Below are 18,660 nucleotides of genomic sequence, written 5' to 3' on the forward strand. Positions count from 1 at the left end.
TTTGTTGAGACTATAAATTAGGAATGCCTATAACATCGACATTAACGTGAAGTTTCGATTTTATGCACGAGAACGTATAATCTCATAAAATTCTTTCCATCTGACTGTAGATAATTATTTGAAGAGAAGTAATATAATGATAACGAGATACTAAGGTTATTGTTATGAACTTAACACTACTTGTATTAAACTTGTAGGATATGTGGAAATCAAACCACAGTATAGAGAACATATCCCTATACTGTGATCAAACACTTGTTTTCTTCCTGCTCACAAGGAAGTAATGCCATTGTTTAAAGTTCTGTCGTACGTAATTTTGACGTATAATGGATGAACAATTAATTGATCCTCACTACTTTTCCCGCCAAGAGAGCACCTCCTTCTTCTAGCTATGCCTCCGTACTTTCAGTTGCTGACTATAGTAGTCGTGACAGCAGGTTGCAACTTACACGCTTGGCCAACTTATTATGAGATATAATTATTTGGAAGTGTACGTCAGATTTACATATCAATAGTATTAATAGAACATTTTTTGTTAGTGCAGTTTATTAATCCCTTAAGTGTGTTTTATCTAACAAAGTAACACTGGATGAAACCTTGCGTGGTGATCGACACTACTCTGCAGATCATGGATGAAAGTTCAGATGATGATGCTGATGATGACGCTGAAGGCAATGTAGAGATTGAATATGAAACTTGTGACAATGACAAGGATCTAAGATACAGTAGGAGAGATTGAGAATCACGTAGAAAGCAAGCGAATGGAGAAAGAAGGCAAAAAACAAGAAAACAGGAAGAAAAGAAAAGGAGAAGAGAAGAGAAGAGAAGAGAAGAGAAGAGAAGAGAAGAGAAGAGAAGAGGGCAGAGGGCCAGTGAGCCAGAGGGCACGAGGGCACGAGGGCACGAGGGCACGAGGGCACGAGGGCACGAGGGCACGAGGGCACGGGGGCACGGGGGCACGGGGGCACGGGGGCACGGGGGCACGGGGGCACGGGGGCACGGGGGCACGGGGGCAGAGGAGAGGAGAGGATATTTTCATAACTCTAACCTACAATCCGCAATGACCTGAAATAGCTATTGCTTCACTCCCACATGTAAAACCGACGGATCGTTCTGACATTGTTACTTGCGTTTTCGCATTGAAACTCAAGAACTGAAGATGTATAGGTTAAATAAAAGGTATTTAGCATGAAGCAAACAATTCAGAGGGGTAGGCCTATGTTTCATTATTATGGATGCAAATAACTTCCAAAATGTCTGGTATTCTTCATTGGAAATAAATTTGAAAACATTTAATTTGAACTTCTAATGAACTTAGTTATCAGCAATTGCTGCACAAGCCACTAGTCTACAGTATATATAATGTTATAGTAACAAATCCAGAATCTATTGAACAGGAAACCGCACGTATTCCACTTTCTGTTTAATTGTAATTCATTCCAGTACAAGATATAAATACAAACCTGGCTTTTTTCTTTCCTTGATCTTACCCCGTACACACTCATATTGTTACTGCCCCATTCACTATGAACAAAATATATCAAATATTGGCCAATATTTTTGTCTTTATAATCCACAATATTTTTCATGTTACTTTAAGTTCAGTCATTTTATTGCGCGTAACATTTTTATTGAGACATAAAAGACAAAATTGAAGACCTCGGGGATAAATAGCGATAACCCTCAAAATTGAGATTGACAGTTTTCTGGTTGTTAACAGCCTATAAGCCACATTATCTTTGATTTAGTGAAATAATTATGTAAATATGTTAACAAATGTTTGGATTATGCTGGTTGAAAAATATGGCAATCCACTGTGTTTGCAGTAAAAATTAAAATGTATCAATTTGTATATGTGGGTTATCATTATTTACCCACGAAGTCTTTAATCGTAACATTCATTAGTACATAGAAAACAGAAATATAAGCTTTATTAAGTACAAATCAGTAGCTTGCAGAATATTTAAGTTGTCATGTTACATAAACTTACATACGTTTATAAATCCATTAACTTTTACACGCATTTAAATTAATTCAATTTGGTGTTAATAAACGTGTTTTGAACGTTAAACCATTGGTTTGCTATAAATTTTAATTTGATAATATGTGTGTCAGGAATCTATATCATTGTAATTTCTTAGTTAACATCGGTTTTTAACTGTTTACGTTGTTCATATACAGAGTGATCTACGACGATTCATAAAACTCTTAGGTTTCCAATTCTGTAAACTATTTTGATGAAAATTTTCATGCAAACATGGGAAGCTAAAGCAGAAAGTTTGGGATGGATGTTACATGTTAGCGAGTTGTAGTCTTCAGTCATTATTAAAATAAAAATATAAAAATATTTGTATTTGGAAACAGTTGTTTCAGAAGTTAGTACAATGGTCATGAGTAGAGTTCTGTGTTTGGTTACCTTGATTACAAGTTAGGTGTGCATCGAGCAAGATGCAAGTCAACATTTCACGATTCAGTGAACCAAACAGTCTTCCCACATGCACCGGTACTGTGAGTCTACATCTGTTTATTCGTGTAACCCAGTGAACAACAGGAATACCATTGGATTTAATAACAATAAAGAAGTATACATTTAAAGTCAGCTTACATACAATAGAGGTAAAATTTTTAAGCCAGTGAACAACAGGAATACCATTTGGATTTAATAACAATAAAGAAGTATACATTTAAAGTCAGCTTACATACAATAGAGGTAAAATTTTTAAGCCATTGAACAACAGGAATACCATTTGGATTTAATAACAATAAAGAAGTAGACATTTAAAGTCAGCTTACATACAATAGAGGTAAAATTTTTAAGCCAGTGAACAACAGGAATACCATTTGGATTTAATAACAATAAAGAAGTATACATTTAAAGGCAGCTTACATGCAATAGAGATAAAATTTTTAAGCCAATGAACAACAGGAATACCATTTGGATTTAATAACAATAAAGAAGTGTACACTTAAAGGCAGCTTACATGCAATAGAGATAAAATTTTTAAGCCAGTGAACAACAGGAATACCATTTGGATTTAATGACAACAAAGAAGTATACATTTAAAGGCAGCTTACATGCAATAGAGATAAAATTTTTAAGCCAGTGAACAACAGGAATACCATTTGGATTTAATAACAATAAAGAAGTGTACATTTAAAGGCAGCTTACATGCAATAGAGATAAAATTTGTATTAGGGATAGACGAAGCTAAAAAGAAAAATCAGGAGCCAGTCTCTTCATTGCCACATTTCGTCCAGACATACAATGAGGAAACTATTCTAGTTAAGATAAAAATACATTTACTGAATATATTAAACAATATTAAATATCTACGCAATGCTAACACGCTCTCACAGACACTCTGAAGCTATGTAGGGCAATATCTTAAGATGCGTAACAAATGTAACGATATTAATTCAAAAAGCACATTCGAATTCTTTCCTATAACCGCTTTTGTTGATATTATAATATATTAGCTGTAGTGACATAAATGAAATCTAAGTCTTAAAACATTGTGAACTCAAGAAACAATTGAATACCTCCGTGGAATAAGGTTGAATGTAACACTTGGATAACATGTTACATCCAACGTTTTTTTTTTTTTTTTTTTTTTTTTTTTTCACTTAGGTACTCAATTCAGGCGTCAAATACAATTTTTAGTCGCCATGCCTACCTGACGCATATAAGCTACATAATTTAGATCTACTGAAATTAAAGCTTGGAATTAACCAATGACAAAATATAACTGTCAGCATAAACTTCAAATAAAACACATGAATGCTTGCTTTACGAGACTGTACAAATTGAAATCAATGATTGTAAGCATCTTAAAGTGTTTCAAAGGAATAATTTTTCCTTCTTTCTGATAAAACAAATTTTCTTCTCTCCTAATTCTTGTAGTTGTATTGCATTGCTGGTCATGTGGAAGAGAAGGCATGGTCTTAACTCCATCAGAGTAAATAAATAACTTTATAATGACGTGCTAGCTACCAAATTCTTCTATTGTAGCAGTCATTTACAACTGGCAAAACTCCGTTGTAGGAGGTTACTAAACCTTACCTCTGTGCTGGAGGCGGAGTCTGGAGTTTCCCTCCATTAATCTGAACCATTGTCGCTACTGACTGACAAGTCATCTGACGCATCACTGCTATCAGTACACACTACTATTGGCTGACAGGAAGGAGGAGGTGAATAGTATGTTGTGTCACTCTTAAAATTGACGCATGCGCAGACCAACGGAGTTTTGTAAGTTGTTCCCCTATTATATATATATATATATATATATATATATATATATATATATATTGCTGAACGTTAGATCTGAACTAGTAAGTAGAGTTGGATGACGTCACACTATACTCCGTACATACCTACACTGTTGCGGGTTACTTGAAGACTTTAGGCAACCAAACGCAGGACTCTAGTCATGAGACAGAATGAAAGCAAGCACTTATTATATAGACGAAGATAAGAAAAACCATTGTACATTTAAATGACTTTAATGTAAACTTGCAGTTTTGTTAATATGTCCTTATAGCGTAATGCACTCGATGTGAGGCTCTGTTTAACATAATGGTAAGACATATTTATGTTAATATAGTTTTCTTTGTAAAGTTGTATGTTTCTGTTATTGTGACCGTGTCGTTATTAAGGGGACATATACATCTTCAGAAGTCGAAAAATGTTATCTTTCTTTTTGTTGAAAGGACTCACATCAATAGTATGGTAAACATGTTTAAATATCTCTCTAAAACGTTGCACTGTGTCAATTGACTTGACATTTAAATATGGACAGAAATTCTAATTTTCGGTAAGTTCGTCGTTCATTTCCCGTAACTTAAATTTTCCAAATCTATTTTCCACATAACTTCAATAGTTGTTTTACATAATATTCATAAACTTTGTATGAGCAAGTGTATTTCATACTGGAGAACAAACCCTGCCTTCAGCATTGTTTTATCATTTCACGTTATTCTTTCACTAATAATTCTTCATATAAAAATAATTAAATTTTATAATTAATTGCAAAAAAATACGCAAAAATATTTCTATATATTCAGCTGATAGTGGCAGAATTTATTAATACACTTGAAGAGTCCACTGCAAGAATGATGGATGTCACTTTCTTGTCGAAAATGAACCAAAACTGCCAATGCATATCTTAAGACATATAGAATGTACATACAGAGTTATATGGCATTAACACTGATAGTCATTGTCCAGTAATGATCGGAAAATCACAGTTAAGCTTTGAGCGCTAAGCATTTCACACTTTCAATTGCTTCTCCTGTAAAATGTATTCCAAATGACATCCATCATTCTTGCAGTGGACTCTTCACTTATTATGAACAAAATGAAGACAGCATTAAAATATTCAAAACTGCACAAGATATCAGCGAAACCAATTTTCCCTGCAAAAGTTGCACAACCAGTTTCAAAATAAATATTATCCTTAACAATAAAAATTTTTGGGTTCTGAAAGTGTTTATTAATGTAGAAGTGTTGTGTATCCACTATACTCAATCCCAGCTCAAAATTAATTCAGGATATGTAGAAATTAAATTTTGAATATTACTACATTTATACCAGCGAAAGTTGTGTGCGTGTGTTTGTGCGTGCTTATGGTTGGGACAATGTACTGTATATAATACTATAGAGGACTTGGAACGAGATTTTAAAGACGTAGGTTAAAAACGACAGGAAATAAATTTTGATTTATTGAACTCTTTGAAAAGCTTAAAATACTCTCCTGTAAAATTATAAATATGGATTTATATTTACCATTGTGATGCACCAAACAGTGGCATTTCAGACTATGGAGTTCTTAATACTTCCTAGCAATGTTCATCTGACATATCCGACTTTTGACAGAAACAACTTCTTTGAAAACTTTCTCTAAATTTTCTGCTGGCTATAAAGATAGCTATAGGATTAAAACAAAAATTTCCATATGCAAGCAAATAAGTGAGACTGTAAATGCAATAATATAACCTTGATTCTGTATCTCCATATATCCATTCAATATAGAATTCAAGAGAGTAAAATGGAATGTAGCTAATAGCGGAGACGATTGCGACTGCAATGAGGATGTTTGAACTAACGATGTAACTTCTGGCGCTGTTAGCGACGCCCATTGTTTCTTCTAGTAATGTCTTTGAACTTCTACCCGTAATCTTAGAAGATAAAAATGAGAAAATCCAGACCAAGCATACAGGAATAATACAAATTATAATTAACCCTATTATGGTAATGCCTCTCAAGTAATTGATATGTAAGGACCTGATGAATCCATAGCATTTGTCTCCGTAAATTTCAGCATATACGGCGTATGGCAAAGCTATCATTGCACCAATAATCCACACTGATGACGTGATGAAAATAGTTGTAGAATTTGTTATTCGATGATGAAGTTTCTTCTCGTCATTAAATCGAGCCAACACGACGTATTTGTGAATGCTCATTGCTACGACTGAATAAACACTGACGCCGATTCCTAGTTGTCGGAAGAAGCGGTAAAGCTTGCACAAGACTTCTCCCTTGTGCCAGCTTACCGATGCGAAGTATGTGTAGAACACTGGGACGTTGATGAGCAGGTGGAGTACGTCCGCCAGCGTGAGGCTGAAGAGCAGCATGTGGGGTGAGGTGCGCATGTCCCCGCACCTCACGAAGATCAGCAGCAGCGCTCCGTTGCCCAGGAGTCCAACAATGAAGAGTACCCCTTGAAGAGCCGGTTGAATGTAATCATGCAGCAGTAACTTAAATTCTACGTTTTCGAGATGCTTCAGTGTTTGACATTTTAGATTTAAATCTATTTGCCAATGTGTTAAGTTCAACTCGTTCGTCATTTCTTGCAGCACTTCGCCGGTCGGCGATGTTACCGTTTCAAGAAAACTCCGCTGGAGCTGAATCAGATCTCTCAACGACCTGGTGAGCGGCTTGATGTTAGACAGAGTCCTGCTGTTTGAGTACCGGGCAATGAGTTCGTCGGTGCGATTAGTGTCGATGTGTATCTTAAGATATTCTCTAGCAGCTTTTTCAAATTGATTTATTAGTTCCGTCACGTTGATTCCATTCTCCAGTTCTTCAACCAAACCTTTTCGAGTGCAGTTGTCTTGCTGCTTTGAACATTTGAAATTATCTTCGTGGTAGTCCCTACTTGCATTAAGGACGGTTTCCAGGGACTCTTCGTCGGGTGATAGGAGGTAATTTAAGATTAAATGTTTTCTGTTCTTCGAATCGGCAACTTTAAACCGATTTAATCTGGATGCTGCGTCACTCCTCTTCCTGATAATGGACATGGTGGTTGATCCCGTTTGTTCCAAATCCATCAAAGTACTTTGGTGAGTAACTTCTGCAAATGCCGAGAGACGTATGAGGTCCGTTGCAAGGAAGAGTTGCAGTGCAAACAAGCAGATAATCTGTGAACATTTGACAGTTGAATCAGCTTATCTCTGTTTCATTGTAAAGCATAAACATGTAATATTGCTTTCATACACGGTGTTCTGAAAAAAGGTTCCAATATTTAGAGAGGAGGTAGTATGCATTAAAACAAGAAATAAAAGTCCTACAAATATTGACACTAAAATTAATAACTTCTGAAAAATAAACAAAACGTTTATCATCACTAGTCTATAAGAGCAGCATATCTTCTACTGTGAGCTATTGGGCAAAAAACAAAACATGCTCCTATTCAACAGACACGAAACTAATACATAGTGACAAACGGTTGCATTCTGTTTTTTTCATTTGTTTCTTCCCAAAGAGCTCACAGTGATGGTAAACATTTGCTAATTTCTAAGAAGATATTAAGTTTAGAACCCATGTGTGTAGAGCTTTTATTTACTGTTTTGATACATACTACCTCCTCTCTAAATATTGGAACCTTTCTTCAGAACATTCTGTATATTACCAGGGAAAAGACAAGTTTTATTAGTGTAGCTACATTTTTGGGAAGTTATGTGAGGTACTATTATACCATGTCTATAAAGAAAGTCCTCTTTCAGTAACTTACAAATGCATTGCCTGGTATGTGAATCAGCATGCAACAGATACTGTAACACCTGTGACAATACATCATCCGGTTTTTTCGCTGTTACTCATTTGACCATAAGCGGCGTTGTACGCAACAATGACGTTTTCTGGTGCTGAGGAAAGGTTTTGCGTCCTGTAATGCTACAGAAATCTTTGTGCTATGAAGAAAAATAGTGTGTACATTCGCTGTATCGGACGTGGGAAGGTTTCGTGTTGTGTAGTATAGACAGCTAACACAGGCTGATACAGCGTTAGTATACAGTTGACTTCCATTCACTGCAGTTCAGTTTAGTTCGTGAAGTGCAGTACACATCAGAACAGCGAATCTGATATATGATACGTATACAGCAGTGATGTCAACTGATGCCCATAGGAGCAAGCGCGCGCTTTAGAGCCCAGGAGAGTCTGAGCGCTTTACAGCGGAAAGGAAAGAGACAGACGAAAAAGGTAGTATATGCCGCGTGGTCGAGCTATATTCAGGGATGGCCAGCACTGATTCAATAGATAAAGGGAAGAGAACTTATTAAAACCGTATCCATGTTAATTTTTAGATTTGTCTGAGAAGTATAAGTGCATTATAAGAATGTAAGTTTTAATTTTAATGCTCATTTTTCACAAGTTTGCTTTTTTATTCAAAAGGAATATTTTCTCAACTTTTTTACACAAAAATGAAATTTTCAGATATGTTTGTTTAGTAGCCTTACAGGTACTAAAACAATGTTTTTGTAAATCTAATATATCGTAAATACGTATTACTGAAGATAGTGTATTAAAATGTTTGAAAATATTCGCATGGAAAATGTTTGTAAGGAAATGAATTAACAAAGCAAATACTGTCACATCACAAACAAAATATATGTGCCTATGTGTTGGTAAAACGTCAGCTCTATAGCTTCAGCAGATTTCGAGATAATTTAATATTCTGATAACAGGAAGTTGCGCACCAATATCACCTAAAAGCATAATGCGATAAGAGTTTTATTATGTAATATTAGTTACAGTTAAAACATATACCTAGGCAACTTTGCTTTGTACTATAATATTGTTTTAAATACTTTTATAAGGCTAAAGATACCATCAATATCAATTCCAACTTATCATGTCATATTCAGTGTCTTTCTTTGGGATAACCTTTCTTTAGGAATGATGTGTTTAATTTATTTAGTACAGTATAGTTGTAGTTATTATGGAATTTGTGTGAATATTTCTTCTTTACTCTTTATTATGTTATTAACGTTTAAATACAACTGCAATATTAGGCTAAGAAATAGGTGTTAGTACTTTTGTTTTACAGACAATATAGAAAATAACAAACAGAAAGAAACCATATAAAAATAACGACATAAAATTTCACGTTCCGTTTGAAGTTTGTGCATCGCTGTTTTCTTAATCCAACAGGCTGCTTATTCCTCCTAGCATACCTAGCGCTTAATGCCCGCGCACGACGTCAAGGTCAGAAAAATGCGCTTGCTTTGACATCACTGGTATACAGTATTAGAAAGAAATCGTACGAAAGTGTCGTGCTATTTTGTAGCGGTCCACTGTTTGAGCACTTATTAGGAAGCAAGGCAGATACTCCCATCTGGAATGTAATGTACAAGCCGCGAGATTTTATTCCCGAAAGCTGATGCGCTTCATCACCGCTAGGCGGGGCGGGCTGTTACTTTCCCACGTGACTTTTCGAATGAAGCGAAGCCTGTTTCCAGCCCCGTTATTACGCAGTTCTTAAGTTAGAGAAAACAAACATTTCGATACTACACGATTTCTGTGCAAAAACTATATTACTAAATGCTTTTTGACCTGTTACGTATTGTCTTTTAGGATCGATAAAAGTTGACTGTAAAATTATTACTATGGTACATACCTTAGAAAAGTTCATTTTCGTTCAATTAAATTTAAAAAATCCAATCAAGACCTGTTTTCTTCTTTAAACTTTTGACAAATGCATATCAGACTAAATATCACTTTTTACCCCTCTTGATAATGCCATAATCTAATAAGGAAAACCACAACGTGTGTTAGGATTTCCCTTGGGTATTTAAAAATTCTTCACTTGCGGTTTTTCATCTTCCGTCTAGAGGCTGCAGCATATCCGCTGCTTTCAACAAGAAAGCTGCTTCACTCCTTGTCATAAGTGACTACTGTTGTGTCCTCTTTCAACACATTCAGTGGAATTAAAAAAAAATAAAATGTAATCTCCTGTTTACCTCGTTGGACGACGTGTGGTTCTTTTTTTTATGCATGCACACATACGAAGATGACATTATTCTAAATTTGAATATAATTTTATTAAATGCAGAAGAAGCAGTAATACAGATCATGGTCAATCCATTCTTCATCGATTAAACCAAATATGTAAAATGTATAATTTTAAAATATCGAAAAATAAAAATGAACATAAAATTCCTGTTAGAATCCAAATTACACTCAGGGACAAAAAAAAACCGGACACTTCTATATTTGCTTGTATTTTGTTGTCAATTATTTCAAACTGAAACAAACCCCATTTAAACAAAATAATGTTTCATTTAGCACCTTATACGACAACATTTGAAAAAAAATCTCTGATGAGAAAATTTACAAAAAATTACAAAGGGCGTATAACTATGGTCTAACTGTTTTTTCATTTTATGGTGCCTTAAACATTAAAAACTCTTTTTAGTAACGGGTATTACCCCCTCTGGCTTGAATAACTGCATCCATACGTCTTGGCATGCTCTCAATTTGGTTAGCAATGTCTTCTTGAGGAATAAGTTCCCATTCTTCGCCAAGTGCTCGCCTCAACTCTTGTAACGATTCTATTCTTAACACGGCGTCCCAGCATATCCCACACGTGTTCAATTGGGTTCATGTCTGGACTCCTTGCTGGCCATGGAAGAACATGGATTCCCACTTCTTGGAGATAATCTCCGACCGCATGGGCAATATGCGGCCGTGCATTATCATGCATTAAAACAAAATTATCGCCTACAAATTGGCCAAATGGCACAACATGATCAGCCAAACATTCATTTATATACCTATCAGCTGTTAGTCTTCCATTTTCAACAAAAACCAACTCTGTACGAGCATCCGTACACACTCCTGCCCAAACCATCACTCCACCACCTCCATTCGGCAAATTTTCGGAAATGCAACACTGTGAAAATCGTTCTCCCCTCCTTCTCCAAACTCTTTCACGTCCATCAGGTGAGCACAGATTGAAACGGGACTCATCGGTGAACAGAACACAGCTCCACTGTCCATTTCTCCAATCCCTGTGATCATTTGCAAAACGTAGTCGTTCAACTCGATGCATCCTGAGAAGTATGGGACCAGTTGCAGGTCTACTTGATATCAGTCCACTTGCTTTCAACCTCCTTCTAACTGTTTTGGCCGAAATTGGGCGTCCATGCATGTTGACAAATTGCTGGGCTACACTAGTAGCTGGCAGGTTGCGCTCCCTAAGAACTCTCAACACTATATACCTGTCTTCATTTGAATTTGTAGCTCTTGGACGAACCGAACCTGGTCTTCTGGTATATTCTACGGCCTCTCTATACCGTTTTATGGCATCATGGGTTGTGCTTCTAGTCATATTCATAACATTTGCAATGTAACGTACACTGCGTCCATCATCGTAAAGGACTACAGCTCGAGCCACATCTTCAGGTCGCATCTTGTTTTAAGACAAAAGTTACAACCCCACTTAAACTCAGAAAATGTAAAAATAAAGAAATAACGAATGATAACGATAATGAAGCACAAAATTGTTGCGACAAAATTGCTATAGCTGAGACTCCGAAAGCAAAACTGGAATATTTGGTTGTAATGGGTTGTTTATAAAACAAAAAACAATCAACAATGTATACACGTCTCCATAACAACAGATGGCTACCATAATATTGTAAGAGAAGATAATGTTTTGCAAAATACCAGCAAATATTAAAGTGTCCGGTTTTTTTTGTCCCTGAGTGTATTATTATTGAAAAGAAATTTGTATAACAAATTACACATTTCAATTATCTTAGAAATGAAATTGCTAACATAAAGATAAAAACAAGAAATTAAGAAAATTAAATGATTCACATCATACACAAAACTCTGAATAATAAAATCAGACAAGAAACAAAACAGTGGCTACTTGCTTGCGAGTTGGGTAACCACACAACAACATCTGGGTAAAATACGATACCGGATTGATGAGAGGAACGAAAGACTGCACGAAACAAGACCAAACTAGAAATGAAATCATGACGCAAGAATTAAATGTGGAAGGAATAGTAAATTAAATTGAAGACTGTTGTAACAACTGATATGCAGTGTAGGTACTGAAAAACTATATAGGGTAAAGGTTGGTAAATTGTGATATGAGTAATATTGTGATAAGTCTTGTTGAGAATTTATTACAATTTTACTGAGCAAAAGGAAGATCAGGGAATGTTCGAGGACAAGTTTCTGCACAAAACCGGTTCTTCTCTCGCTCAGTAAAATTGTAACAGATTCCCAAAAAGAACTATCACAATATTACTCGCATCACAATATTACCAACCTTTACCCGTTGAGAATACAAAGGGGACCCCAAAGTAAGTATTTTAAGAATAGGAACGAGGAGTCCCAGATGCTACATACGTTAACATGCTCAGTCAAATGTAGGAATCTTACTGTTAGATACTGCATTGATTAAATATACAACATGCCCTAGTAGCCTACAAGTTCAAATTGAGCTCCATTAACATTTGGCAAGCATAACAGCGGAAAAACGAGAATTTTATTTACGCATTCTCTAAAAAATTCCAGGAGTGGTCTGAATGATTTCTGTTGGATTCATAACATGGTTTACTAATGTTTGTTTCTTCAACGTTAATTGGTGTGGTGTAAACTGTGTCATTCCTGGCATCCGGAAGAAAAAATTGAGAGGTGTAAAAACGGGTGAACGTGGAGGCCATTATGTTGGTACACTACGTCCGAGCCACCTCTTACCAAATATTGCATTCACTGACTTTACGAGAGAAATGTGCAGGTACGCCTCGTGCAGAAACCAAAGGTTTGCCTAACGTGAAGTGGCACATTCTCCAGCTATTCAGGGAATATATTCTACATCTTGATTACACAACTTTTAACACTGTATCACTTCGGAATATGTATGATAATAACTTTCTTGTGTTAAATATTATTAACGTACCTTGTTAACATGTTTCGACCTATTTTTCGGTCATCTTCGAAACTGGTCGTTGTTGGTCTTGGCGCCTCTTGTTTCCTGTGTGGATGCGTGTTCGTAGTGTAGTCAAAGAGTGTGTGTGTTTTGAAGTTGAGTTGTGTGTTGAGAATATCGTTGGGGTGTGTTTTCGTGTGTCTGTATATTTCATATTGTTCTAGTGTGTTGAGTTTCTGGCTTTTTGGTTGGATGTGCAGTATTTCCATGTCTGTGTTGATGTCTCTGTAGGTGTGGTTGGCATTTGTGATGTGTTCTGCATATGTGGAGGTGTTTTGTAATTTTGTTATGGCTGTGATGTGTTCTTTGTAACGTGTTTGAAATGATCTGCCTGTCTGTCCTATGTAGAAGTTGTTGCAGGGGTTGCATTTGAGTTTGTATACGCCTGTGTGGTTGTATTTGTTTGTTTGTGTGTTGAGATGTTTTTGTAAAGTGTTATTTGTTCTGTATGCGATGTTATAGTTTAATTTCTTGAATAAGGATGCAATTTTATGTATGTTTTTGTTATCGTATGTTAGTGTGATGTATTTTTTGTGTTCTTGTGTTTGTGTTGTGTTCTTATGTTTTTTGTGGTATTGTTTTCTCTTACGTATTATGTTTATTATGTTGGGGTTGTATCCGTTTTCTTGTGCTATGTATTTGATTGTGTTTAGTTCTTCGTTATAATCCTGTTGGTTCATTGGTATGTTGAGTAGTCTGTGTCCATTGTTCGGAACAACCACAACAAATACAACCACACAGGCGTATACAAACTCAAATGCAACCCCTGCAACAACTTCTACATAGGACAGACAGGCAGATCATTTCAAACACGTTACAAAGAACACACCAGAGCCATAACAAAATTACAAAACACCTCCACATATGCAGAACACATCACAAATGCCAACCACACCTACAGAGACATCAATACAGACATGGAAATACTGCACATCCAACCAAAAAGCCAGGAACTCAACACACTAGAACAATATGAAATATACAGACACACGAAAACACACCCCAACGATATTCTCAACACACAACTCAACTTCAAAACACACACACTCTTTGACTACACTACGAACACGCATCCACACAGGAAACAAGAGGCGCCAAGACCAACAATGACCAGTTCCGAAGATGACCGAAAAATAGGTCGAAACATGTTAACAAGGTACGTTAACAATATTTAACACAAGGAAGTTATTATCATACATATTCCGAATATATTGTGTTTAAACACTAGATTCTCCCACTCAGCCTTGGAAGTAACATATTGTGCATTTGCAGTAAAAACATTCGTTAATACCATATGACAGTTTTCTTTTCACTTGTGTAGCCACAAATGTAAAATTGCAACTTTGAAGTTGACGCATGTTAAAATAATGAAGCACCTGGACACTTCGTTCTTGTTTTTAAACACTTTGACATCCTCTTTGTGCTCTGCTATGTAAGTTTTCAGCATCCTGGGCTATGACGCAAGGTTCTGAACGTGCTATCAGAAAGGAAGGGAATTGTGGGCAGAGCAGCAAAAGGATAGATTTTCTGTGAGGACGTAAAAGACATTCCTAAACCGTAAGGTGAAGAATAATAAGAAGAAAAGGATAGCATTCATACAGCTACAAACATGTAGAGATCTTTGCCACAAATGTTACAATTTACTTTCAACTATTGTCGATGTAGTTCCCGTTGAAGATCTTTTTTGGGTTAAATCTATATCTATTTCTTTATAGCACATCAAATATCTTTTGAAATAACTTCGAAATTTCCTGCTTATCATAAAGAGGGCTATGGGATTGAAACAGGAGTTACTGAAGAGCAGTGTGTAAGTGATCATGAAGAGCGTGTAGTAAGTCCGAGGGTCCATCGATAAACCGGCCCACGCGTTTAGGAAGAAGAAGATGTAGAACGGAAGGTAGCTGACAGCAGATACAACTGTGAGGATGACGAGCACGTTGGAGCTGACTATCCGGGCCCGGATCACTCTCTCCACGCCTACGGACTCCCCCGGAAACTGCTGCACACTGGTCTTGAGGCGCCTGGCCGACACCAGAGAGAGCGCCGCGATGACTGCCAGCGGGATGACGCACACCACCAGCAGGTCCAGCAGCGTGATGTCCGTGAGGTACCGCTCTTCTCCATCCGGTGCCCCGTAGCAGTTCCCGTTGTAAACGCCGGCGTGCATCGTGTGAGGCAAAGCTATCAAGCAGCCGATCAACCAGACGGAGAAGAGGATCAACACCGATTTCGCAGTAGCTGGAAGCCGGCAGCCACAGCGGCGGTCCTGGACGACCCTGGACAGCGCAAAGAACCTCTGCAGACTGATGAACACGATGGAGTATGCGCTCACCCCGATGCAAAGCTGGCGGAGGAACTTGTAGGCCTTGCAGAGGAGGGGCCCGTGACTCCAAGCGGACGACAATGCGTAGAAGTAAAAGGCTGGGATGTTGACAATGAGATTGAGCGTGTCCACCACTGCGAGGTTTATCAGCATCAAGTTGGCAGCAGTGCGCATGCTTGCGTGCTTCCCGAAGATGAACAGCAGCGCTCCATTGCCCACGATTCCTACGAAGAAAATGATTCCCTGTACAGCCGGCTGCACGTATTCCTGTAGCGTAATCCTGAATGTTTCCACCCGTAAATATTCGCTGGCATTTTCGTATTCCTTTGTTCCATTTTCAAGTAAATATTCCCAATACGCAACATCTTGGAAATACGCTGTAAAACTTGTAATGTAAACATCATCCATGCCATTAGCTTGTGTGAAATTAGACAAAGCTTTGACATCCTGCAGCATGTCGACTGTCAGATTGTTCACCAGCGCCATGTTCTGCACGGCCTCCCGGAGGCATGGCAACCGCCGCCAGCTGTTGTATAGCTCGGTCAGGTTGTTGTTTTGGGCCTTCAGAGCTTCCCACTTATAATACCTGTTTATTAAATCGTGAAAGAATTTGAATTTATGAAAAGCATTTTGATCATTCCGAAGCTTTTCTTCGTGATCCTGAACAGGTATGGCGGCCACATTTGTGTTCAGATGTCTGTGTGCACAATTATATTCTCGAATGAGTCTATCTAGGCTCTTCAACTTAGACACAAAATACTTCATACTTGCAAGATACTTATTAACCACAGTTATTGCGTTTCCCCCCACATTTTCTTCGTGATTGTTTATGAACGACCACGTTAAGTCTAATACATTGTCGCGCAAATTTTGCAGTGTGGCATTTAAAGCATTCACTTCGCTTGTTTCGTTCGCAATTAATTGTCCTAATTCGTGCGCATTGTCTCTTGCGGACTCGTTGCAGAGCTCTTCGTCGGTAAGTGTAGTTGTGTTTGTTTCACTGCCTCTCACATCCGTCTCGTCGTCAAAGCCCAGCCCAATGTTGCTGTCGTGACTGCTGCGCTGTGTAGTGTTGACGGCAACTTGCAGTCCGGAGGAATCAGATCCACCACGCATTGCCTGCATTCCGCTCGTGTCGCACGAACTGCACTTGAAGAGCGTGATAGGCAATACAAGCTGAAAAATAAGAAAATCTTATCAGTACTGCATACTGCTGAATGATTTTACAACGTAATACAAACTATTATTAATACTGTAAGTGTATGTATGTAATGCAATGTATGAATGTATGTATGTATGTATTATGTAATGTATGTATGTATGAATGATTGTATGTAATGTATGTGTGTATGTATTTATGTGTGAATGTATGTATGATTGTATGTAATGTATGTATGTATGTATTTATGTATGTATGTATGATTGTATGTATGTATGATTGTATGTAATGTATGTCTGTATGTATGTATGTAATGTAGACTACATACGTGGAAATACACATGACGTGTTCTACACACATGTTAAATGATAGAGCGTGAAGTGGGGTGACATTGATGTCTAGGAACAGGACTAATAACAGTAGGCCTACGGCTTGACCTTATTTTAAAAACAAATCACCAATGTTATATATATTTTTAATTTCAGATTTATTTACATTGTGGAAATATAAATTTACTTTTTGTGATAAAAAATACACATTAGTACATTATGCAACGAGCCTATAATGGTAGTAATTAAGACGCGAATATTTTTTCATACGAGCGTCTTAATTACCATTATAGGCAAGTTTCATACGACTTTTTATGCTCGACCATACTTCTAACTTGAAATTATTCATGTTATGGTTATCTTAGTGAGGAGCGGAACTGACCTAAATTGTGAGATGTGCGCAGACGCGAAAGTATTGATTTTTTCCGAGGCACGAATGTCATTGACCTTGATATAATCTACAGAATAACATGAACATTAATCTTGATAAAACCTGGAAATTGATTTTGAATTGAAAAAACGAGATGACAAATTGAATTTATTTGAACATTATTTACAATTAACGCTAATTATTATAGTAACAGAACATAACCTTCTGCGACAGTATTGGATTTCCAGCCTACGTGACGTTTCGCTAGTTGTCTTTCGATTGCATATCCGAGAATAATCGATACTTGCGGTTTTATAATGGCACAAAGGTGATTTCTCATTGGCTGAACAGTTGTAATCTGAGTCGTCATTGGCTGAAAGACCTGACCTTTAATGAGTAGGTGTACTTTAATGACATGCATTAAAGGTCTGCTGCCAGGTGTATAATTATTACGTTTCGGCATGGTCGAGCATAAAAATACTTATACACAATAAAAATAGAGTAAAAAATACATAAGTGTAAATAAAAGGACATGATGTTGTTTAATAATTTTGAGAACCGAATGAGCAGTTTTCGTGTTCGGTCGCAGTTCAGAAACATTTTCAATAGGAGAGGAATATAGAAATATAAGAGCCACAATGCAGACACATAATGTAATATATTATGAACATAGAGAAGAATAGTTTTGTACGGCAAACAACTACGACAGTTTATTTATGAAAAATGAAACAAAACGGATAAGAAATATATACACAAAGAAGTACGAAATTAGAGAATACAAATTTAATATGGACTGATTGATTTATGCACATACAAATTACTTAATGAAATTGAAGACATTGACACGTTTTTAATTGTCTTGTTATATTTCAGTGGGTTACATAATATTAGAAGTTATGGGTGCAATTTGGCTACACAATTATACAATCGAGGGCTAATATTAAATGCTCTGCTTATACCCTGTACAAAGGAGGAATAAACAAAGAATGCGATAGGCTATCTGTGTTGTAATAACCAGGGTTAGGATATTTAGGTGCGCACCTTTCAGTAGGTACAGAGGAGGTCTGTGTGAGAAACGTTGCCTCCGTATGAGAATGGAGACAATTTTCCAGCACCTCCCTCCCCGTTTTGGGCCCTTTATCCCTTTTCCGCTCTACTGTCCCATTATCTGCCTTTCTCCCCTTTTCTTCCTTGTACTGCCACTTTCTAATATTTTACACAGGATGTTCATAATTTAATTTACGTTTGAATTT

General features: G+C 36.9%; 2 protein-coding genes across 2 annotated transcripts in view; both read right to left on the reverse strand.

Moving 5' to 3' along the window:
• Nucleotides 1–1,901: 1,901 nt before the first annotated feature.
• On the reverse strand, nt 1,902–10,197 carry LOC138702634 (gastrin-releasing peptide receptor-like). Its single transcript, XM_069829956.1, has 2 exons — nt 9,897–10,197; nt 1,902–7,419 (listed from the first exon to the last, which is right to left on the reverse strand). The coding sequence occupies exons 1-2, from the start codon at nt 9,909–9,911 to the stop codon at nt 5,836–5,838; spliced, it is 1,599 nt and encodes a 532-aa protein (XP_069686057.1). The 5' UTR covers nt 9,912–10,197; the 3' UTR covers nt 1,902–5,835.
• Nucleotides 10,198–14,318: 4,121 nt separating this feature from the next.
• LOC138702763 (uncharacterized) overlaps nt 14,319–18,660 on the reverse strand; it is an 89,026-nt gene continuing 84,684 nt past the window's right edge. The window contains exon 2 of the mRNA XM_069830063.1: nt 14,319–16,725. Within this exon, the coding sequence (XP_069686164.1) occupies nt 14,860–16,725 (1,866 nt within the window). The 3' untranslated portion in view covers nt 14,319–14,859. The remainder of the gene's footprint in view (nt 16,726–18,660) is intronic.

Source organism: Periplaneta americana, chromosome 7 (assembly GCF_040183065.1).
Source record: "Periplaneta americana isolate PAMFEO1 chromosome 7, P.americana_PAMFEO1_priV1, whole genome shotgun sequence".
In the NCBI taxonomy this organism is placed as follows: Eukaryota; Metazoa; Arthropoda; class Insecta; order Blattodea; family Blattidae; genus Periplaneta; species Periplaneta americana.